At 43.1% G+C, this 24,037-nt stretch overlaps 4 protein-coding genes across 9 annotated transcripts; 2 read left to right on the top strand and 2 right to left on the bottom strand.

The window, feature by feature from the left end:
* Positions 1-2,336, bottom strand: LOC149278209 (non-selective voltage-gated ion channel VDAC2). 6 transcript variants are annotated; one of them, XM_089502198.1, is made up of 9 exons: positions 2,270-2,336; positions 1,884-1,933; positions 1,813-1,815; positions 1,593-1,745; positions 1,422-1,474; positions 857-1,084; positions 565-715; positions 393-450; positions 1-187 (listed from the first exon to the last, which is right to left on the bottom strand). In XM_089502198.1, exons 1-9 carry the CDS (start codon positions 2,334-2,336, stop codon positions 96-98), a joined length of 855 nt encoding a protein of 284 aa, XP_089358324.1. In that variant the 3' UTR covers positions 1-95. The 6 variants fall into 6 exon arrangements, with proteins under 6 accessions (XP_089358324.1, XP_089358325.1, XP_089358322.1 ...); XM_089502199.1 differs by lacking the exon at positions 1,813-1,815 and having other exon boundaries at positions 676-715; XM_089502196.1 differs by lacking the exon at positions 1,813-1,815.
* Positions 2,337-12,252: 9,916 nt separating this feature from the next.
* LOC149278210 (sphingomyelin synthase-related protein 1-like) lies at positions 12,253-15,457 on the bottom strand. Its single transcript, XM_089502246.1, has 5 exons — positions 14,892-15,457; positions 13,240-13,335; positions 12,890-13,007; positions 12,645-12,795; positions 12,253-12,557 (listed from the first exon to the last, which is right to left on the bottom strand). Exons 1-5 carry the CDS (start codon positions 15,455-15,457, stop codon positions 12,253-12,255), a joined length of 1,236 nt encoding a protein of 411 aa, XP_089358372.1.
* Positions 15,458-19,963: 4,506 nt separating this feature from the next.
* Positions 19,964-21,612, top strand: LOC149278211 (dual specificity protein phosphatase 13A-like). Its single transcript, XM_089502238.1, has 3 exons — positions 19,964-20,127; positions 20,760-20,977; positions 21,392-21,612. Exons 1-3 carry the CDS (start codon positions 19,964-19,966, stop codon positions 21,610-21,612), a joined length of 603 nt encoding a protein of 200 aa, XP_089358364.1.
* A 468-nt stretch (positions 21,613-22,080) lies between these two features.
* LOC149278212 (dual specificity protein phosphatase 13A-like) lies at positions 22,081-23,518 on the top strand. Its single transcript, XM_089502239.1, has 3 exons — positions 22,081-22,379; positions 23,009-23,226; positions 23,307-23,518. Exons 1-3 carry the CDS (start codon positions 22,081-22,083, stop codon positions 23,516-23,518), a joined length of 729 nt encoding a protein of 242 aa, XP_089358365.1.
* The last annotated feature ends 519 nt before the right edge of the window (positions 23,519-24,037 follow it).

Here is a 24,037-nt window from a genome sequence, read left to right on the forward strand (position 1 = left end):
AGAGGGGCCAGAAACAGAAGCTTTGCTGGTTATGGTTTGACAAACACGCGGGTCAGGCCTTCCGATGGCGGATAGCCCACGGCGGGGGTCGCGGCTCAAGCCTCCAGTTCCAGGCCGAGGCCGAGCTTGTGGCCGCCGGCGTTGATGTTCTTCCCGTCCACCAGGGCCGCCAAAGTGAGCTTCACACCTGGGAGGAAATATGGGAATTAATTCAAGGCTGTAAGGATATAACCCCCCCCAATGCAGCTTTAGTAAGGACTGAAGCCATTGGCTGGTCACTTCCTGAAGGCTAGAAGAACCTACCCTTATAGATCATGTAATGAAGCTGCAGCTTGGAACCCACAGATGCTAATTAATTGCCCCTGGCTCCTTGTAAGAGCCCCGACACTTACCTGGCCGCAGGGTCTGAGTGTAGCCCACGCCGACAAGGCTCGAGTTATCCACCTTGGCCTGAAAAGTATATATATATAAAAACATTAGCCAATCAGGCGCGTTCTGGGGTTCTTATTGCAGGATGAGAAATGCGGGGGGGGGGGGGGGGGCGCGAGCACTCCGGACACTCACAGAGATGGAGGCGTGGGAGTCCAGCTGGTACTTGGCCGCGATGCCGAAGCGGGTGCTGTTGTTGCCGGCCGTCCAAGCCAGGTTGACGGCCGTCTCCATCTTGTCGCTGACCTTCTGGTAGATGGAGCCGGCGAACTCAGAGCCGTCATTTCTGGAACCAAGGAGGAGAAGTTTTACCCCAACGAATCCCAAAGGGTGAAGTTATACCCCTCCCCCATCCCCCAACCGGAAGCCCCTGGGAGATGCCTCCATGAGGGGTGAGAAGGCGCATGGGGACTGGCGGGTCACTCACACGTTGGTGTGCAGCTGGAAGTCGCCCGTCTTGTAACCGATAGCGAAGTTGTTCTTGGTCAGCTTGGACTTGGCGCTGTCGAATGTCATCTGGTAGCCGGCCAGCCAGCCTTCGTAGCCCACGACGGCGGAGCCGTGGATCGCCGGGCCGGCGAAGTCAAAATCCACATCGCAGCCCAGGTTCACGAATTCGCGTTTGTAGGCAGCCTTCACCTTCCCGCTCTTCTTCCTGAAACACGAAGGACTCGGGTCACCCCAGAAGCACGCCGAAAGCACCCCCCCCATCAGAACCCCATCAAAAGCCTGCCCCCCCCTTCCAGACGGGAGCCCCATCAAAAGCCTGCCGCCCTTCCAGAGGGGAGCCCCGTCAAAAGCCTGCCCCCCTCCCAGACGGGAGCCCCGTCAAAAGCCCGCCCCCCTTCCAGACGGGAGCCCCGTCAAAAGCCCGCCCCCCTTCCAGATGGGAGCCCCGTCAAAAGCCAGCCCCCCTTCCAGACGGGAGAGCGCATGTCACTGAAGAGACCGCCCACAACACATTAGGGGTGCAGTAAGCTGCCGTCACTTACCCGGTGTTTGGGGAGAAGGTTGTGTCAAACGTCAGCTTCAGGCCCTTGGCGATCTGGGGAGCAAAAACCCAACAACATTCAACAATAATCCGGGGTGTAAGAAACGTAATGCATTAAAGGCGTATGGCGCGCGGAACTGCATTCCAGCAGAAGAGGCAGAGGGGCGCCCACCTGGTCTTCGATGGTGATCTCTGTCCCCAGAGTGTTGTCGGTGTTCCACTTCTCGGTGAAGGTCAGGCCGTACTCCCCCCACTTGTATTTGGTCTCGAGGCTGCCGTTCACTTTCCCGGAGTCCGTGTTGGACGAGCCAGAGGTCTTAAACTCCTGGCGGGGAGGAAAACCAAAAAGGGGGGCGATAAATAAACCCCATGGTAACCAGAAACAGGGGCACGAGCTGTTCAGAGCCCTCCCCCCCCAGGAGTCAGAGGGTTAAAAAGACGAAGCTATTAACGATTCGCTTACCACTCCGCTCGCCGATTTGGTCTTCACGTCGAGTTTCACCAGCCCAAAACCTGATCGCGCAGGAAGAGAGGAGAGCGTTAAACCCGCTTACAATCCGCATCCCAGCCGCCGAGGCCTCGCGCACCCGCAACCAATAGAATTCCTGGGCTTCAGTAACCCTGGCTATCAGGCGACTAAGGCCCGTCATAAAAGGCATGTTATGGAGCAGCCCTGCCCCATAACCTCCCCATATCCCAGTATCCCCCACCCCATAAAATCCCTGGCCCGCTATCCCCCAGCCCCGCTATGCCACACCCTATTAGACCCCCCCCACCAGTATATAAACACCCCCACCCCATTAGACCCTCCACTATATGTGTATATTATAACCCCCTGCGCGCACTCACCATATCCTTTGCCGAAAACGTCTCTGGCGGATTTGCCGAGGTCGGCGTAAGACGGGGGGACGGCCATTTTTCCTACAAGTCAGAGAAGAGGGGCAAATCCTCAAAACAAGATGCATCAAAATGCAACATGCACGGGGGGGGGGGTCGTCGGGGGACAGCCAAAGCATTCAAACAACTGGAGGGTCGGACAGGAGGGGCAGTTACATATACAGAGGGAAACATGATCCCCCGCAGGATGCCCAATGGTCACTATACCGAGAGGTAAATGGAACAGCCTGCCAGCAGAGGTGGTAGAGGGTAATACAGTGAGGAAATACTGTATTACTGAGGAAATGGCTCCCGAGTCTAGAAAGGGACCCCGTAACCTTGCAAGCACAGCCTCAACATCATGAAGACCCTCGTTACCCCACGAGACATCCGCCCTGGGGGTCACAGAGACCACATCTGCCACTGAACACACGCAAGGCTTCCCTGCATCAATGCAATGCAGACGCATTTACCCCTCCCCCAGTAACAACGCAGGAAGGCTCCGCCCCTAAAGGCAGCAGATAGACTTTAGACTTTATATATAGAATATAATATAATATATATAGAATATTTATAGAGAGAATATAGAATATAGAGAGAGAATATAAAATATAATATATATATAGAATATTTATAGAGAGAATATAGAATATAGAGAGAGAATATAAATATAATATATATAGAATATTTATAGAAAATATAGAATAGAGAGAATATAATATATATATAGAATATTTATAGAGAGAATATAATATAATATATATAGAATATTTATAGAGAGAATATAGAATAGAGAGAATAAATATATATATATAGAATATATATAGAATATTTATAGAGAGAATATAGAATATAGAGAGAGAATATAAAATATTATATAGAATATTTATAGAGAGAATATAATAAATAATATATATAGAATATTTATAGAGAGAATATAGAATATAGAGAATATAATATATATAGAATATTTATAGAGAGAATATAGAATATAGAGAGAGAATATAATAAATATTATATAGAATATTTATAGAGAGAATATAATAAATAATATATATAGAATATTTATAGAGAGAATATAGAATATAGAGAATATAATATATATAGAATATTTATAGAGAGAATATAGAATAGAGAGAATATATATATAGAATATTTATAGAGAGAATATAATATATATATAGAATATAATATATATAGAATATTTATAGAGAGAATATAGAATATAGAGAGAATAAATATATATATATAGAATATAATATATATAGAATATTTATAGAGAGAATATAGAATATAGAGAGAATAAATATAAATATAATATATATAGAATATTTATAGAGAGAATATAGAATATAGAGAGAATATAATATATATAGAATATTTATAGAGAGAATATAGAATATAGAGAGAGAATATAATAAATATTATATAGAATATTTATAGAGAGAATATAATAAATAAATATATATAGAATATTTATAGAGAGAATATAGAATATAGAGAGAGAATATAATAAATAAATATAATATATATATAGAATATTTATAGAGAGAATATTTAATATAGAGAGAGAATATAATATATATATAGAATATAATATATATAGAATATTTATAGAGAGAATATAGAATAAAGAGAATATAATATATATATAGAATATTTATAGAGAGAATATAAATATAATATATATAGAATATTTATAGAGAGAATATAGAATATAGAGAGAATAAATATATATATATAGAATATAATATATATAGAATATTTATAGAGAGAATATAGAAAGAGAATATAATAAATAAATATAATATATATATAGAATATTTATAGAGAGAATATTTAATATAGAGAGAGAATATAAATATAATATATATAGAATATTTATAGAGAGAATATAGAATAAAGAGAATATAATATATATATAGAATATTTATAGAGAGAATATAAATATAATATATATAGAATATTTATAGAGAGAATATAGAATATAGAGAGAATAAATATATATATATAGAATATAATATATATAGAATATTTATAGAGAGAATATAGAATATAGAGTGAATAAATATATATATATAGAATATAATATATATAGAATATTTATAGAGAGAATATAGAAAGAGAATATAATAAATATTATATAGAATATTTATAGAGAGAATATAATAAATAATATATATAGAATATTTATAGAGAGAATATAGAATATAGAGAGAGAATAAATATATATATATAGAATATAATATATATATAGAATATTTATAGAGAGAATATAGAATATAGAGAATATAATATATATAGAATATTTATAGAGAGAATATAGAATAGAGAGAATATAATATATATATATAGAATATTTATAGAGAGAATATAATATAATATATATAGAATATTTATAGAGAGAATATAGAATATAGAGAGAATATATATATATAGAATATTTATAGAGAGAATATAGAATATAGAGAGAATAAATATAAATATAATATATATAGAATATTTATAGAGAGAATATAGAATCTAGAGAGAATATATATATATAGAATATAATATATATAGAATATTTATAGAGAGAATATAGCATATAATAAATATTATATAGAATATTTATAGAGAGAATATAATAAATAATATATATAGAATATTTATAGAGAGAATATAGAATATAGAGAGAGAATATAATAAATAAATATTATATATAGAATATTTATAGAGAGAATATAGAATATAGAGAGAGAATATAATAAATATATATATAGAATATAATATATATAGAATATTTATAGAGAGAATATAATATATATATAGAATATTTATAGAGAGAATAGAATATAATATATATAGAATATTTATAGAGAGAATATAGAATATAGAGAGAATAAATATATATATATATATATATATATATATAGAATATAATATATATAGAATATTTATAGAGAGAATATAGAATATAGAGAGAATATATATATATATATAGAATATAAAATATAATATATATAGAATATTTATAGAGAGAATATAGAATATAGAGAGAATAAATATATATATATAGAATATAATATATATAGAATATAATATATATAGAATATTTATAGAGAGAATATAGAATATAGAGAGAGAATATAATAAATATAAATATAATATATATAGAATATTTATAGAGAGAATATAGAATATAGAGAGAGAATATAATATATATCTATAGAATATATATAGAAGGCTGAGGTGGCATGCGCGCCTGGGACACAGCCGGGGCTCTTAAGGTCAAAGTGTCACACACTAACCTGTCCTATATATAGCACACGCTACACGTGGGGGGCAGCCATCTTTGAAGCATGCACGGGGAGGAATAACTGATACGACTTCATGGCTAAAGGAGCAGCAGGTGAACTAAACCGGAAAAATCCCATCCAGAGAAGGGAGGGAACCCCCTGGGGGGGGATAACTCAGGAAGGGCTGGTTTATTCATTTAAAATAGAATTAAAAGGGGAAAAAGGGTGTGTTGGGGGGGGGGGGGGTTACATAAAAAAAATATATATATATTTTTTTTAGATAAAAAAAAGCATTTCCCCATTAAGAAAAGGCAGTGCGTCTCCATGGAGACCGCAGCAACCGGTATTAATGACAGGCATGTCCTTGACTTCTCACAGGCCCTACACGTTGAGATGGCGTCCCTTCTTCATTTATTGACCTTCTGAGGACAGGGGATGAACCAGCGCCTGCCGCCCACCAACGGGCTGACCTACACCAGTAGGGGCAACAACTGGCCCAACCCCCCCCATACATTCCCGTGGGGCCATACTGAACCCCCCCCCCCATCATATACAGAACATACATGAGCAGCTACATGCATTTATACAATCACCTCACCAACATATATACATTATATACACACACACCGACATATATACATTACATACGCCCACATATATACTGTTCTGTATGTATATTATATATACACCCACATATATTATATAATATCACATATATACTGTTCTGTATGAATATTACATATACACCCACATGTATACTGTTCTCTGTGTATATATTATATCATATTATATATACACCCATATATACTGTTCTCTGTGTATATATATTATATCATATTATATATACACCCATATATACTTTTCTGTGTGAATATTATATAGTATATCAATATATATACACCAAATATATTATATAATATATTATATATACACCCACATAAATACTGTTCTGCGTGCGTGTGTATATATATATATATATATATATATATATATATATATATATATATATATATACATACACACACACACACACACACCAAATATATTATATAATTATATTTACATATATACTGTTCTGTATTTATATTATAGAGCCACTTATATTATTTATTATATAACACATACACCCACATATATACTGTTCTCTATGTATATTATATATACCCACATATATTATATAATATTATATTACATATACACCCACATATATACTGTTCTGTATGTATATTATACAGCCACTTATAATATTTAATATTATATAACATACACCGACATATATACTGTTTTCTATGTATATTATATACACCCACATATATATATATATATATATATATACATAGCACAGTATATATGTGAGTGGTGTGTGTGTGTATGTATATCTATATGTGTGTGTGTGTGTGTGTGTAATATATATATATATATAGAACATTATATGTGGGTGTATATACATACAGAACAGTATATATGTGGGTGTAAATATAATATAATACTATATAATACACACAGAACCTATATGTGGTTGTAAATATAATATACATACAGAAAAGTATATATGTGGGTGTAAATATAATATATAATATATGTGACTGTATATATAATGATATACTATGTAATATACACACAGAACAGTACATGTGGGTGTATATGTATTATAATATATAATATACATACAGAACAGTATATATATGTGGGTGTATATGTAATCTAATATATAATATATGTGGGTATTTATAATATACATAGAGAACAGTATATATGTGGGTGTATATGTTATATAATATTAAATATTATAAGTGGCTGTATAATATACATACAGAACAGTATATATGTGGGTGTATATGTAATCTAATATATAATATATGTGGGTATTTATAATATACATAGAGAACAGTATATATGTGGGTGTATATGTTATATAATATTAAATATTATAAGTGGCTGCATAATATACATACAGAACAGTATATATGTGGGTGTATATGTAATATAATATTATATAATATATGTGGGTATATATACCATAGAGAACAGTATATATGTGGGTGTATATGTAACATAATATTAAATAATATAAGTGGCTGTATAATATAAATACAGAACAGTATATATGTGGGTGTAAATATAATTATATAATATAGTTGGTGTGTGTGTATATATATATATATATATATATATATATATATATATATATATATATATACATATATATATATATACACACACTATATAATATACACACAGAACAGTATTTATGTGGGTGTATATAAGATATTATATAATATATTTGGTGTGTATATATTGATATACTATATAATATTCACACAGAAAAGTATATATGGGTGTATATATAATATGATATAATATATACACAGAGAACGGTATATATGGGTGTATGTATAATGATATAATATACACACAGCACAGTATTATATATATATATACACACACACACACACACACACACACACACACACACACCCACCCCCCCACATATATATATATATAGTTCTGTATGTATAACATATCAAATATACACACAGCACAGTATATAAGTGAGTTGGTGTATATATAACATGATATATACACTGTTCTGTATGTATATCATATTATAATATATATATATACACCCTCTCACATATATAATGTTCTGTATATTATATAAATATATTTTCATATCATTATATATGTACACCCACTCATAAACACTGTTCTCTGTGTATAATATATATCTCACCCACCCACACGCTATTAATACATTATATATTATATACACCCACAGACATATACTGTTCTGCACATATATGTATATTATATACATATATATTTATTTATTTTTATTACACTCACACATATACTATTAATACATTAACATACATTGTATATTATAAATATATACACACCCACTTTACTGTTCTGTATGCATTATATACTCACATATATCCCATACTGTTCTGTATGTATATTACATACACACACACACACTCCCATACTATTAATACATTAACATAATATATATAAATATATGTAATAGATATACACACACATTTATACATTTCACATTTTTTCATATACATATATATATATAAACACACACATTATATCCATCTCTACACACACACATATATACATATATACATATATATATATATATATATATATATATATATATATATATATATGGACTGGTGGTATTTCCCAACTCTAGCTTCTGCCCCCAACGGCGTGGGGCAGTTTTAACCCATGAAGCTCGCGGAAGGGCAGAGCGCCCGGTACCCTCAGACATTCGGCCCTATGGCTCAGTCTGTCCCTCAGACACATGGCCGCCGCCGCCGCTATCCCCCTGCCCAGGCCACGGAGCACCGGCCCCGCTCTGTTCTCTGGCTCCCAACCCGTTTGCCCCGGGCACCTGCCCCGCCGAGTTGTGCCAGCTCCTCGGCTGCCCCGGGTACCTGTGCTGAGAGTCGTGCGGCCTGTGCTACCCGGTGCGTGCGGCTGGAGGGCGAAGTGAAGGAGACACGGAGCCTGTCAACTGCCAACCACTCCCAAGGACCCCGCCCAGGTTCGACCCCGGGCTGTCCTCCGTACTGCCTGTAAAGCACGAAGCCCGCCCCGCGCCCTGTATCTGGAAGCCCCATAACGCTACCTCTTCACCGCTTACTACTAACACCGGGGTGGCAGCCACAGGCGGTGGGAGGCCGATATAAACGAAGCAAACAAGAGGGTTTTCTACAGGCGGCGCTAGGGCAGCTCCAGTCACTCGGGGGTCCTTCTGAGGGCGGTAGCTGAAGCAGCGATTGCGCTGTCCTAGGCAAAGGTGACCTCACGGGCAGCAGACACTAGGTGGCGCTCCACCCACTCCCAGACCACATATGAATGAATGTGTACTAAATGCCTTATAACATCCTTATTAGAAATACAAAGTCCTTATAAGGAAATGCTTACATTTACAAATATTGCTTAAAAGCTTATTTTTAATCAAAACGTGGACTCTGCTTTACTATCTCCCAATAAAATGTTTTTAGAGCAAGCGTCGCGGCATTTCCTTCCACCTTTAACAGGGGTGGTGGCCACCTACCACGCAACTGCCCCTGACCCACCCTGAACCAGTAGCGTCCATGCCCACCCTCGTGTGGGGGCTTTCAGGCCCCTTTCGATAGCTGTTTCTGCCCCTATGTGGGCAATTAGCCTCCCGCTCCGAGGAGACCGTGCAATCCATGCCGGTGGTCGCTGGTGGCAGCTGTCTCCAGCAACTCAACCAACCGTGAAGCCACCAACAGCCCTTCTAGAAGATAGGGTGGAAAGCACACAAGTGCCTGGTCAAGACGGAGATAACCAACACTCGGCCTGTAGGCTGCCCTCAGAGCCAACAGGGCACAGAGTGTCGCCTCAAGAGAAGACCTTTCCCGGTTCATTAGTTCTGTGGTCTTTTGGCTCTATGAGCATAAACACTATGGAAGCCAAGGACCCTTTCACATTCTGAAGATCTAGAGCTTCACCCACGGAAGCCAAGGACCCATCCATCAAGAGGCCCACCTGTGGAAGCCAAGGACCCGTTCGCATTTTGAAGATCTAGAGGTCCACCCATGGAAGGCAAGGACCCATCCATCAAGAGGTCCACCCATGGAAGCCAAGGACCCATCCATCTAGAGGTCCACCCATGGAAGGCAAGGACCCATCCATCTAGGAGGTCCACCCATGGAAGGCAAGGACCCATCCATCTAGGAGGTCCACCCATGGAAGGCAAGGACCCATCCATCTAGAGGTCCACCCATGGAGGCCAAGGACCCATCCATCAAGAGGTCCACCCATGGAAGCCAAGGACCCATCCATCTAGGGGTCCACCCATGGAAGCCAAGGGCCTGTTCTCTACCTTGAAAAAGGTCCATGTCCAACCCAGCAGGAAAGAAGGTGGTGACACGTTGAGACCAGTCTCCTCTTTAATAATCTACGTTCATGTAAACAGATCACAAGCCCCAGGCGCAGGCTCAGGTTAACGGAAATCAACAAGAACATATTAAAATGAATACTGTTGCCGCGGGCAATACGGTAAAAACGTTGACATTTTAAACATGGCGGAATCGTAAACACGCAGTAGAAAGTCTATTCTACCGGACGCAACAAAAATAGAACGCAATACACATTCTCTACCGGGAGGTCTCGTCAGAAGGGCACCCAACAGACAAACCGAACATTTTCGTTACACCAAAAACTTTAGCTTTATGGACATAACCCAAAAAAAAAAAAAAAAAAAAAAAAAATGCATTGGATAAAAAAAAAAAAAAAAAATTCATAAAAATTGTTAAAAAAAAAAAAATATATATAAATTTTTATATTTGAGAAAAAAAGGCTTTTTAATATTCTTTTTTTTTTTATTAGAATTGAATTAAAAACCGGCAGTTTTTATTTTAAAACCAGTTCCAGGCGGTCAGGGCGGCCCCTGCTTGGGATGAGGCGGTGAACCCTACCGGCCGGTGGCCTTACACACCGCGTGCTACGGGATCTAGTCGAGCGAGCCAATCATAAAGGGCGTGCGCTGGCAGCAGTAGCTATGTGATCTCATTTACAGACATTAGAAGAACGCCAACACCTTTAAAGCTTTTGGTTTTTTCCGTTTTGTTTTTTTTTCTCATCTGAAGAAGAGCCCTCTGAGGTTTTGAGTGCTAATGACGACGATCTCTTGGACAGATACGGTCATTTAAAGGCACATAAACATAATTTAAAGGGGGCAGGGGGAGGCTGTGATTGAGCAAAATACTGTAATACACGGGGGTTAACGGGAAATATAAAAATTGGAAATTTTAGGGCATAGTTTTACTCACAAAAAAAAACAAAAAACTTTAGACGAGAAATACTTTTTCTTTTAAAACAAAAATACAAATAAAGTAGACGTTCACGTAGAGTCTGTTAGTTGGCAGCTTCTTGCCCCTCGCAGAAGGGGCGTCAGGCCTCCAAGGTGAGCGAGGGTCCCCAGCGGCTGCCGCTAAACTGGTTAATAAATAGCAGCATAACAAAAAAAAATAAAAAAATAAAACAAACACCAAAAAATTGAAAAAAGTGCCCTGGTGGACTCTGCACACCAGTCAAGTGTCGCCACGAAAGGTAATGCGTCTCGGGGAACCGGTACACATCGCGTGGCGCCCCCCCCCCCCCCCTGCGGATGTAAATTAAGCGCATATATGTAAAATATATATATATATATATATATATATAAAAAAAATGTTTTAGGAATGAAAGACTAAAATTTTGTCTGTCCAGACAAAAAAAAAAAAATCCTCAGATTAAAATATTTATTCTATACACGATATTCTGGATAATTTCAAGAAAGGGGAGGAAAAAAAATAAATAATGGGTGCGCGGATGCAGAACCGTCCACTTTCGGCCATTCTTATGCATAAATTAAATCATCACCGTGGTTACGCTACGGAGGATATACTCGGATATTTTCCCCACGCTGAGTTTAGAGGTTGGGGGGGTCTCATTAGAATTGTATAGCAGCCTTTACATGCGTCCTTCCGACGAGCGCGTGCAGGAGATCGGCGGTCTCAGCCGAGGCGCTCCGTGCGTCTTGGTACCTGCACCCCCCAGCCCCCCCCCCGAGCATGCGGAGGCAAAAAAGCGGGAAGCCCCCCAACCGTCGGCCATCAACCTTCAAGACTTTCCGCCGGTCCGGGAACCGCTTCAGCCGAACAAGTTCTTGAGGAAGGCGGGGCGGGAGAAGGGCCAGCAGTACTCGTTGGGGACGGGCCCTCGGACGTTGCACTCGAAGAAGGAGAACATGGGGAACCAGATGCGGGCGCGCCGGCTCTGCTGGTAGGCCCGGGTGTTGGCCAGCGTGTGGTAGTAGAGGAAGAGCCTGGTCGTGATGTAGAAGGCGATGAAGACGTCTATGGAGTAATGCTCGTGGGCGGCCAGGATGAAGAAAATCCCAAACAGGTTGAGGACCCAGGACAGGGTGTGCAGGAAGTTCCAGCTCCGGGGGGTATCTGCAACACAAAAGGCATCGTTGAGGCTACGGGGAGGGCCCCGCGTCTAGGGCTGCGAGCTCGTTGGCTCTCGTTACGAGCACTTACATTCCGTGACGAAGAAGTTGAGCATCGTCAGGACCACCGTGTGACCGCTGAACATGTAGTCGCCGCACGTGTGCACCCCCGTCAGGGTCATACCAAAACCACTCCAGATGGCAAAGGCTCGCTGGAGCTTGGCCCACATGTTGTCGTAGAGCTGGAAGGCAAACACAAACCTCTGGTTACTCAGTAAGGGGTTTTAAGGGGCGTCCTACGGGTACGGAGGACAGGAGGGCCGTGATTCGCCGTACCTTTCCCGAGCACTGAAGGTGTTCTCCTGGGACGGAGAGCGACGTCACGAACATGGTGATGCACCTCAGGAGGAAGACGGTCCCCATCAGACTACAGAGACGGCGCAGCAGGATGGACCTGGGGTGGGGGGTGACAAGTCAAAGCGGGTTAATCTCCCGAGGGCGCAGGTCATACCACCGGGCTTGGTTCGGTCCTACAAGTCCACCCGACCCAGGCCAGAACATCTACTCTATGGCGCGTCACAGAGCATTAATCATGAACGTTAAAAGCCGCGGACGGACCAAAGGCCTTAGACTCCCGCCCCAGGCGAGGAGCCGTTTCCTTTGAACGTTGGGGGGGGGGGTCGTACCGGTGTTTATGGAGGAGGAGGACCAGCAGCCAGATGTAACAGAGGACCACGCCGCACATCTCCGTCATGGCGAAGGCCCAGGGGATGCGAGGGACGCTGCACGGGGAGACAACAAACACTTTACTCACTACGGAAACACAGGGTGGGTTATGCGCAGAACGGCCACAAGGGGGCGTTGCCATCGTGCCATCCACCACACAAACACGGAATCGGGGGCAGATCGGCCCGTCTAGCGGCCCTTTTCCCCAAACCTTAACCAGTCGTCGGTCTCGTCTTAGATTCAGGAGCCGTACGCCTCTCCCGTGCATGTTTAAATCCCCTCACTGTATTACCCTCTACCACCTCTGCTGGGAGGCTGTTCCACTTACCTACTACCCTATTAGCAGTGAAGTAAAACATTCCCTTCCATCTAAGCCCCCTGACCCTCTAGGTTATGACTTCTAGATCTGGTAAGCAGTCCGGGTGATAACACAAGGAGGGGGACGTCACAAAATCCCCTCTACATGTGAAAAAGGCCAGAGGGGGGGGCGGTATGGAGAGGTGGGGATAGAGGTGTTGCTAGGGGGGCATATATTACATAACATGAGCGCGGGGCGAGGGGGGGGTAAGTCCGCGGGGTGGGTCTATGGTAACCCGACCACCCGGTGGGGGGGGGCAGCCAGGAGTTACTTCAGTTCATGCTTCAGTCAGCCCGACGGCGGCAGACGCGGCTCGTGGCTGTTACCCAATAGCCCCTCCGGAGAGCGGACACCCAGCTGCTGGATGAGAGTTACTCAACTTCTTGTAAACTGCCCCACCCCCTCCCCAGACGGGAACGCATACTGGGTGTATAGCCTGTAATTTGCCCCCCTCCCCGTTAACCCCTTAAAGTGCACTCAAGTCTGTGACTGGTGGCAGCCTGTGGCACACCCGGCATCATCTGATCAATGCCCTGTCTTCGTATCGGCAACTTAACAGGAGGGAGATAACTTATTGGGGAGGAATAAGCTTGCAGAGGCTGAGGACAGGGCATGGTTTATTTAGTGAATAGACTAACAGGCAGATCCGCGTTAAATCAGTGGTCGGCAGCACAACACGCTTGGTCTTCAGAGACCATGAAGGCTGGCTGAGCCTGTGGCTAATTATCACACCGGCTGTAGCCTAAATACAGAGGCAGGGGCTGGGTCAGGCACGCCCCAGAGAGTTTCGAGCGATCCCGTGAGCAGCGATTGGCCGCGCCCTCTGCCTGTCATATTATTGACAGAGGGAGGGTAAATACCGACAGCAGGAGAATAGGCCGCCTATAGCGTTCGGCCCGTCTAGTCTGCCCAATCACACCTTAATCAGTCGTTGGTCTCGTCTTAGATTCAGGAGCCGTATGTCTATCCCATACATGTTTAATACCCTCACTGTATTACCCTCTACCACCTCTGCTGGGAGGCCATCTCCCGGGTATTTATGCTATGCCCCCGCCTCTCTCCATCATTCTGATATCTACCCATCTCCTGGGTAGTTATGCTATCCCCTCTCTCTCTTACCCCTTGGCTCTCTCATTCCAGTATTACCTAGACGACTGGTCCAGTCCCCTGGGTATTTACCCAGATCTTCTTCCACTCTACAGTATTTACCCATGTCCTCGTCACTAGGGGGCACGGATATTTCCAGGCACCTACCTGTCGAGGAAAATGTCCGGCAGGGGCGGGTAGGTCTGCATGTCGGGCACGCGCTCGTGGACTATAACCATCACGAAGGAGGTGAAGCCGAAGACGATGAAGACGTAGACGCAGCTGATGGCGGTCTTCCAGTACTCCGGGTCCAGCCTCTTGGCCGCGTGTCTGTGCTTGCCGTTGGAGTACTGGTGCTGGTCCGCGCCGGAGTCCGTGGCGTTCCCGTCGTAGTCCCTGGCCAGCTCTCCGTTGCACAGCCAGTCGGGGCTCGGCGGGGAAGCGGGGCCGGCGGCGGGCGGCTCCCCGTTCAGTCCCAGCTCCTCCAGCACGTTGACGTGCTGCTTCTGCAGCTTGCGGATGGACAACATGAGGCGCTTGATGTCCCCCAACACCTTGATCTCCAGCGGCGGCGAGCGCAGGTCGTAGTCCGTTAGCGCCAGCAAGGCCGTGCCGTCCAGACGATGCTTGTTACACAGGAGGTCCACGTAGTCGCAGAACCCTTCCTCCCGCAGCCATTTGGCCACGTGCTTGGGGGTCCACCGCCGGATGCAGAGCTGGGTGGTGCTCGCCATGGCTTTCGGGGTTACCTGCAACAGAGCGGTGATTAAGCTCCGCTATCGACCCGTTCAACAGACAAGTTCGCAGGGACCAGCCTTCGTATCTATAAGAGCCTTCGACGATTAAAGGTCAAAGGTCAAAAACATGACATTAAAGAAATCGAACAGGTTTGACAAGGAGGCTCCACCCCCTCATTACCCTCATCCCAAAGCGTACCGGTTTATTTAAATCTATTAGCCTCTATTATTAATTTCTATTAACCTTTAGATTTTTTTTTTTTTTTTTTTACATTTTCTTCATTTATTTGGACTAAAAGTAATTTTTTTAATTTAATTTTTTACACTTAAGGACTAGAGTTTTTGTGTTCTGGTTTTTTTTGTAGAAACCACACATTTTGCCAAAAAAAAAACCCCTCTAAATACCGGTATATGGTTCTGGATTAAGAAAGAAAAAAAAAAAAAAATCAATCCAGGGTCCACATCCTATCTTGCCCAGTCATAAGAATGGAGGTGTTGGCGATGGACTTCATTCCCTTACGCTGGCAGAGAAGCGTAGGAATGTGGTGGTGGGAAAGAGGTGCCGTAATCTCACGGTTCAAAGTGTTCAAGGTTACTGTAGGCAAAAAAAACAAAATCCGGGAGGCTCATTAACGCCCCCCCAAAGGCCACGGGGAGCCGCAGATAAACACTGCTGAGCCTTCAAATTCCATTCTATGATCGTTCCCTGGGACATTCATGCACGTTCTCCGGCTCTCCTACGCCTGGGCTCGCTGCTTCGCTCACCAAAGCTCCCGCAGAAAATCTCAGCTCCTGTCTCCCTATCCTGAGTATTTACCCAGGAAACCCTCTGATTTTCTGCCCTCTTTGCCTGGATTTCTGTCGGTATTTGCCCGGTACTCCGCTCTTTGATCCTGGAATTAATTGGCTCCCTGGATCTATCATTCAGTCACACCATGAAATGTACCCATCATCTGGGTACTTGAAACCCGGCTCTCTCCTTTACCCATCTCGCAGATGTCTCTCTCTCCCTTACCCTGGTGTTTACCCGCCGGGTATATCTCGCGGGTATATAAATATACGCGCTCCCCTGTTTATCTCGCGGGTATATATATATATATATATATACACGTGGGTATATACATACGCGCTCCCCTGTTTATCTCGCGGGTATTTATGTGATACTCTTTCCCGCTCTGCCTGGTACCTGCTCTCTGAGGTCCCACTTTACCCAGAAACCCTCCGGTATTGACCCTGGTCTCTGATCAATATATTGACCCGCACACACACACTACACTCCCCAGCCAACAAGACAAAACACACAACCTACAGCTGAAAACAACATCATGCTACCCCCTCTGCCGGGCGTCCGGCTCCTGCTTACACTCATCACTCCGTCAGCGCAGACCGCAGTCGGGTAAATACCATTAGAAGCTTCTGTGTCCGACCGAAACACTTGCAGCAACAAGTTACCCGCATGGATAAAGTAACTCACCTGGGGCGTCATTCCTGCACGCGCACGACAGCCGGTGGAAGCCTCGGACTTTAATATCCCGGGAGGGGGGGGTTAAAGCCGTGGGGAGGAATTATTAACGCTGCATATTTCACATGATAAGGACTGGAAGCGAAGGGCTCCTTGGCATTTATCAGGACGAGTTCCCCGGTTACGCTATCAGCTCTCCGATAAGGCGGCAGGGAAAGACACTGCGCATGGACACGGGCAGAGCACCGGGGGGGCCGCGGCTGGTGAAAGTTCACCCACATCTACTCGGGTTCCTGGGGCGAGTCTCTCGGAGCTCCCGGGGCGTAGCGAGGCATGAATCACTGCGATGCAGTCGCGCAGGAAAAGGAACCTTGTGTCTTGAGCAATTGTTGTTGCCTCACAGCTCAGTGCATGACGCCTGTGAGCGGGGGGGGGATGCAGGAGGCACTCGGGGGGCCGAGGATCGTTACGGTGTGACAGCCCCGGCACAGCGCGGGTTAACCCATCTAGTGCCATGAGCTCGCAGCCGCACCACAGCATGATTACTAGCTGGGAAGAGCCGGCCCGTGCCAAGAAGACCTATCCACCAATGAAACTGGGGGAATTTGCATGTACATTAACCTCTTCAGTACCAAGCAGATGTAGCAGTGCTGTTTCTATACACATTATCAGGGCTTTAGGGCTGTAGAACCCTGCGATCCCTTCATACCCAGCAAACATTCTGAGCTCCTAGAAGAGAGGGGCATCCGGGGGAGCTTCTGGAGAGGAGCAAGGGGGGAGTTTCTGGAGAGTAGGGGAGAGCATCAAGGGAGGAGAGTGGAACTGATCTGGAGAGTGGAACCGACTACCGTAAACTTTACAAAACACCCATAAAACCAGCTGAATATTACACAAAATCTAAAATAATTGGCAGAAACAAGCGATTCTTTATAAACACACATATATATATATATAAATATATATATTATAACACATACACACATAAGTGAGAGAATAAATTGATTAGTGTGTGGATGAATTGTCTGAATGAGGGAGAGAATGAATGAATGTCTGGATGAATTGTGGGCAGTGTGGATGTCAGGGCTGGCTTTGGGGTGTGCAGCCTGTGATCTATGCCTGTAATTTGGGGGGTTATCTATGCTGAGTTTTTATGTGAATTCCAGTTGATCTATACCTCCAAAGCTGGGTTTGTGTGTTATTCTGTTGATCCATATCAGATATGACATGTTTCCATACATTATTTATGTTTACCTGCAAATACAGGGTTTGTATGTTTTATTCAGTTGCTCAATACCTGCAGTGCTGTTTCCATGTGTTGTTTATTTGATCTATACCATCAGCGCTGTTAACATGTGATTTCTGGTTGATCTATACCTGCAATGCTGGGTTTGTGTGTTATTCTGTTGATCTATACCTGCAATGCTCTGTTTCCATACATTATTATTGTATACCTGCAAATACAGGATTTGTTTGTCTGATTCTATGCCTTCAGTGCCGAGTTCACATGTGAATTCACAATTGATCTATACATGCAACGCTGGGTTTGTGTGTTAATCTATCCTTGCTATGCGATGTTTCCATACATTATGTATTTAGTTATGTAGTTTTCTATGTCTTATTCAGTTGATCGATACACGCACGTGCTGTTTTATGTGGTTTTTATTTGATCTATACCTATTTTTGGTGAGGGAGTGATTGCATGCTAGGGAGCGTGGAGCGAGACCCAACATGTAACCAATCACATGTGTGTAATCAGGGGTACACAAGCATATCACATGATGGCGTTATATATATATATATGTATGTATATCATATATACATACATACAATTCTATAATCATGTAGAACATATTACACACATGTAAATAACATGTGTATAATACATTATATACATATAGATTTTATATTATATATAGATATTACATGTATACGTATATACCATACAGACAACCTCCAGAACACCCTCTTACCTCCCTGAGGAGCCCTTCTTGCTCCCCGGGGCCCCCTCTGTCCTCCAGCGGGGCCCCTGCCTCTCCTCACCCGATTGCGTTACACGAGTACGGGCTCCCTGCTACCGAGCAGGCCCCAGCCGCGTCCATGGAAACGGGAGTAACAAGTCGGGCAGTGAGTGTAAAGAGCGGCCCCAACCAGAGAGATTACGTGTTATAGACACGCCCACAGGGTGCACAGGCGGCGCTACAGCGGCACCCGCTGGCCACCCAGCGCACTGCGCGCACCCTTCAGCTGCCGGCCTCCCTAAAGATGCACATTATAAAGTGGATTTGTGTTAAATCAGACCGGGGTTCCCCATACGCTGTGCTGGCCGGGTTATTTTTATTAATATTGTTACTATTATTATTACTATTATTAGTAGTAGTAGTATTATTAATACAACTATTATTACTATTATTAGTAGTAGTAGTATTATTAATACAACTATTATTACTATTATTATTATTGTATCATTATTTTATATAGCGCCAAAGTCAAAGTCCGTACCGCAGGTTACTGGCAAAATGTAAAGACCAGATCTTATTCCCCTGGGTGAGGGGGCAGATTCTCAGGGTTTTTTCCCCAGTCTCAGGGTGAACGGGCAGATTCTCAGGGATTTTGCCCCAGTCTCGGGGTGAAATGGGCAGATTCTCACGGATTTTACCCCCAGTCTCGGGGTGAACAGGCAGATTCTCAGGGATTCCTCCTTGCTATATCACAGCTGGAATCCCTGCTTGAATACAGGTGACTCCCTTCAGAATATCGTCACCTGACCAGTCACAGTTTCCTTAATGACCGTTATTGGAGCCATCCCGTCACTGCAACAGGGTCTGTGTGACGGTCTATTAAAGGGTTAATATTAAAGGAGCCTAGGGGGGGCAGAGATGTCTATAACCTCTGTCTCTGTGTTTTTGGGGTGAAATATGTCATTTTTAGAAGTTATGTTTGTTTGCGACGGCCCCCCCTTTAAAGACGATTCCCCGGCTGACTCCTATCACCTGTTGCCAGTAATCACGGCTCGTCCGTAACACGGAGTCTGGCGTGTTGTCATGGCGGGGCCGGCAGCGCAGCGCACAGAGCTCCCGGGGGAAGAGGATGATGAGGGACACGCGAGACCCTCTGTAAAAGAACTTCAGAGCCTCCTGGACAGCAGACGGACCTCGTTCCCCCATCACGTTAACGAAGTGTGGCCCAACCTCTACTTAGGAGACCTGTGAGTACATCCCACGCCTGGATGTTGGCCTCGTCTTAGAGCCCTCACTGTATTACCCTCTGCCACCTCTGCTGGGAGGCTGCTCCACTTATCCACCACCCTCTCAGTACAGTATAGGGAAATACGATCAGGTTTTTTAGTCCATGAGCAGCTCTCAAAACCTTAAACGATGGAACGTTCTTATTATTCCACGGAGGGGAAGCTCTGTTGCCGTAACAACAAGTAGTAAGAGGGTCTCCCATAGACTGTGTTGGGTTTAAATTGAGTTTTAAAGAGGCCGGAGCAAGAATGTCCTGAAGGAAGACTCTTCACAACTTCATGGCTTGAGGAGAAGACCGTATCTAAGAAAAACAAAACCCTATTTATTCAAAACAGTTTCTTTTTTGATACTTTTTGAAACATTTTTGGGGGTTCTACAGCATTCCGATAGGTAAAATATGGAGTTTATATCAAAATCCCATGTGATGTTTTTGTCCGGGGCAGAAGGAACGTGTCTGGGGTCCCTCAGTTTCCCAGTTCTGGTCCTGAGCATGACGGAGCTGGAGGAACATCAATATGGAGGTTCTCAGGCCACCAAATTGTCCCCAAGAACACATAAATAACATTATTTATCCCCAAATTCCTCTTCTCAGTGTCATCGCCAATAACAGATATGAGTTATGGAAGATGGGCATCACCCACGTTCTGAATGCGGCTCACGGGGGCCGGTTTTCTGAAGGCAACTGCGACTTCTATGGTTCCACCATCACGTATCACGGAGTCCCCGCGTGTGACGTTCCACACTTCGACATGACCAAATATTTCCGCTCCGCCTCAGAGTTCATCCACAGGGCTCTAACCACCGATGGAGGTACGGCAAGGGCCGAGGGGGTGGGGGGACCCCGTGCTACCCCTGCTAATGATATGGGGTCATCTTACCATCATGAGGAAACATCTCAACCTGTTCCAAGATGTCCATGGTGCTGTGTAGAGCGAAGCCGATGTACATTCCGCCAGGACGGACATAGGGCTCCACCGTCTTACAACAATGAAACGATAAAATTAAATATTGAAAAATATTCTATTTCCCTTTTAACCCCTTAAAGACTAAGGGTATTTTATTTATATTTTTTATATATATATATATATGTTGTTTTTCTAAGGGTTTTTTAAGCCTTTTTGCCTTATTTTCAAGAATCATAAAATAGGTAGAAAGAAAAAATTACCGATGTAGTCTTGATAAATTGGTTTAGTTTTAGTCATGATGGTTTAATTTCTTTTCTAGCCAGGCTTCTGGTCCATTGCGTGGTCGGCGTTAGCAGGTCCGCCACCCTGGTCTTGGCTTATCTGATGATCCATCACCACCTCTCCCTTAAGGGGGCCATAAAAAAGGTACAGGAAAACCGATGGATTTCCCCGAATCCGGGATTTCTCCGACAGCTGCTGGACCTGGATGAGGATCTACGTCGTACCCAGCGAAATCCGGGACAGGGAAACGGGACTTAAGACATGATGTCAGAGTAACATTTTTCTCAACATGATGTAATAAAGAGGTTTTCTATCAACACAGTTACGTCCTCTCCTTCTTCTGTCTCGTATCACATATATATATATATATATATATATATATATATAGTGGATGCCATATTTTTACTGCTCTTACTGTTAAGAGCCGTTTTCACAGCTTCAGGTCTCTTGTTCTTTGCAGAGTTCTTTTAACCAACAGGCCATCAGAGAGCGGCTGGTATTGGCCCCGTATTTATTTATTTTTCTAGCCTTTCTTCATAACTAAGGCCTTCTATTAATTCTGAAGCCGACCCCCCCCCCCATACCTTTTTAAGCTATAAAATGTCCTTTTTAAGAAGCGGTGTCCATAATGTCATTTTTGCTCCATATAGTTAAAAAAAACTTCCCACCATAGACTCATGAAGAGTAATAATTCTAACACAACAGACGCCTGACATTAAAGAAACAATGGCTCAGTGTTTGGGCTTCTCTCCGGCCCCCCACCGACGCATTCGGCCGCGTTTGGTGACAGCCCGTCAGCTGCTACGTCCCATCAACCACTTCACAGAGGGACACCAGGAAATCAGACACAACGGTCGCTTCACGGAATCTCCTGCCGGTTACAAGAAGCGGTGGGAATCTCCAAGTATGAGGAGGCTGTGCCGGAGCCCACCTTCGGTTCTCGAGCTGGAGACCCTGCTAGAAGCCCACAAAGGAGATTTCCACCACGTCGATCAAGTTTTCCCCAATCTGTACCTTGGTGATGTGTAAGTGGTCTCCGTAAGATTAAAGGATCAAGCGTCTCCTTAAAAGCTACTCACACAATAATCCACGCTAAGGATCCGGGATCTTCTTAAATGTCCCACATAGAAGCGACCAGAAATAGCGGAACTAAACAAATTAACAACCACCCAAAATGTCATAAAAAGGGGGGGGGGGCTTCCACCAAAATGATTTCAAAATAATATAGTTTTAAAAAATTTGGAGGCTCCTCACAAATTAAAAAAAAACAAACAAAAAAAAACAGGAGCTCCTCAGAAAAACTATTACAAATTTGGGAGCTCCCCAGAAGAATTAAAAAAAATTAGGCAGAGCTTCACAAAAACTATTAAAAATTTGGGGTTTCTCCACAAAAAAAAAAATTATAAAAAATTTGGGAGATCCTCACAAGAAAATTTTTAAAAAAATTGGAGTATCGTGTTAAAATGTTAAAAAAAAAATTGGGGTGATTTGCACAGAAATGAATAAAAATGTTAGGGGATGCATACTTTTAGATTTCTGACCTGGCCGTATTATGAAAATGTTCTATCGACGACCTTCACAGGGAGAGCTATGATAAATTATACGATGGCCGTGGGCGATACCTTCTAATGGCTTAACCCTTGTGTCGTAACAGCGTCATCGCAGGTGATAAGGAGAAATTGAAGAAAATGGGGGTCACTCACATCCTCAACGTGGCCCACTGCTCCTGGGAGTGCAGAGGAGACAGCATTGACTATGGCCCCCATATTCAGTACTACGGCATCACGGCCGAGGACTGCCCGCAGTTCAACATCAGCCGGTTTCTCAGACCTGGAGCTCAGTTCATCCACAAGGCCATGAGTACGCCCAACGGTAAGAGTCCCACCAAGCAACCGTTGACTAGATCCATAAAACCGTTAAAATAGTTAACTTGTTGGTCACATTTATTACAGGAAAGATCCTGGTTCACTGCGTGCTCGGTAAAAGCCGCTCCGCCACCCTGGTCCTCGCCTATCTGATGATCTACCAGAGGTTTACGCTGGAGGAAGCCATACGCCATGTGTCTCGTTTCCGTTGTATATCTCCCAATCGTGGCTTCCTGGAGCAGCTTCGGAACCTCGAAACTGACCTGCAGCATGGACTCTGGGGATGTCATATCCTATAAGGGCCCAGGAGACAGACGAATAATTGGGTACTTTTGGGGGTCCTACATTCGTCCAATAACTTTTAATTTAACTTTTACTAATGCCCTAGCATGCTTGGGGCAGAAGGAACCTTCTATGTGAAAATGGGAGGCTTTCTTCAAGGGCTTCTAGGACAATTTGACCTGTATTAGGAAGGACCAAGTGATCAGAGGATGCAAGTGTCTCCTCTGATCACTTCGTTATCAGTTCTCCTTTAACTTGCCCCTACAACAGACATTAACCAATAATTGTCCATGGACACCATCGTCACTGTCCAACCATTGACCATGCCAGACGAGCGATATATTAACCACTGTGTATAAAGCAAAAGGAGGCTAAATCTTAATGTGGTTGACTCAGAATGCCAAAAAAACACTGGGCCATCACTGGTCTTCAAAAGTGTTCATATAAATAGTTTCAACCGAAATTGGAAGATAAAACTTAATTCTTGAAGGCCACGTCAAACATATGCATCAGTTGGGAGGTCACACGCTTTTCAC

The sequence above is a fragment of the Sceloporus occidentalis genome, unplaced genomic scaffold (genome assembly GCF_023333645.1).
Source record: "Sceloporus occidentalis isolate IW3139 unplaced genomic scaffold, rSceOcc1.0.p SCAF_198, whole genome shotgun sequence".
NCBI classification, from domain to species: Eukaryota; Metazoa; Chordata; class Lepidosauria; order Squamata; family Phrynosomatidae; genus Sceloporus; species Sceloporus occidentalis.

Coding starts and splice junctions, on each gene's coding strand:
- LOC149278209 (XM_089502198.1), bottom strand. CDS start 2,336: ATGGCCGTCCCCCCGTCTTACGCCGACCTCGGCAAATCCGCCAGAGAC. Junction 1,475..1,592: donor AGATCACCATCGAAGACCAG/GTGGGCGCCCCT, acceptor TTTGCTCCCCAG/ATCGCCAAGGGCCTGAAGCT. Junction 1,085..1,421: donor ACCTTCTCCCCAAACACCGG/GTAAGTGACGGC, acceptor TTCGTGTTTCAG/GAAGAAGAGCGGGAAGGTGA.
- LOC149278210 (XM_089502246.1), bottom strand. CDS start 15,457: ATGGCGAGCACCACCCAGCTCTGCATCCGGCGGTGGACCCCCAAGCAC. Junction 13,336..14,891: donor CCGGACATTTTCCTCGACAG/GTAGGTGCCTGG, acceptor CTCCCCGTGCAG/CGTCCCTCGCATCCCCTGGG. Junction 12,796..12,889: donor ACCTTCAGTGCTCGGGAAAG/GTACGGCGAATC, acceptor TTTGCCTTCCAG/CTCTACGACAACATGTGGGC.
- LOC149278211 (XM_089502238.1), top strand. CDS start 19,964: ATGGCGGGGCCGGCAGCGCAGCGCACAGAGCTCCCGGGGGAAGAGGAT. Junction 20,128..20,759: donor AACCTCTACTTAGGAGACCT/GTGAGTACATCC, acceptor TCCTCTTCTCAG/TGTCATCGCCAATAACAGAT. Junction 20,978..21,391: donor GGCTCTAACCACCGATGGAG/GTACGGCAAGGG, acceptor TTTCTTTTCTAG/CCAGGCTTCTGGTCCATTGC.
- LOC149278212 (XM_089502239.1), top strand. CDS start 22,081: ATGGCTCAGTGTTTGGGCTTCTCTCCGGCCCCCCACCGACGCATTCGG. Junction 22,380..23,008: donor AATCTGTACCTTGGTGATGT/GTAAGTGGTCTC, acceptor GTGTCGTAACAG/CGTCATCGCAGGTGATAAGG. Junction 23,227..23,306: donor GGCCATGAGTACGCCCAACG/GTAAGAGTCCCA, acceptor CATTTATTACAG/GAAAGATCCTGGTTCACTGC.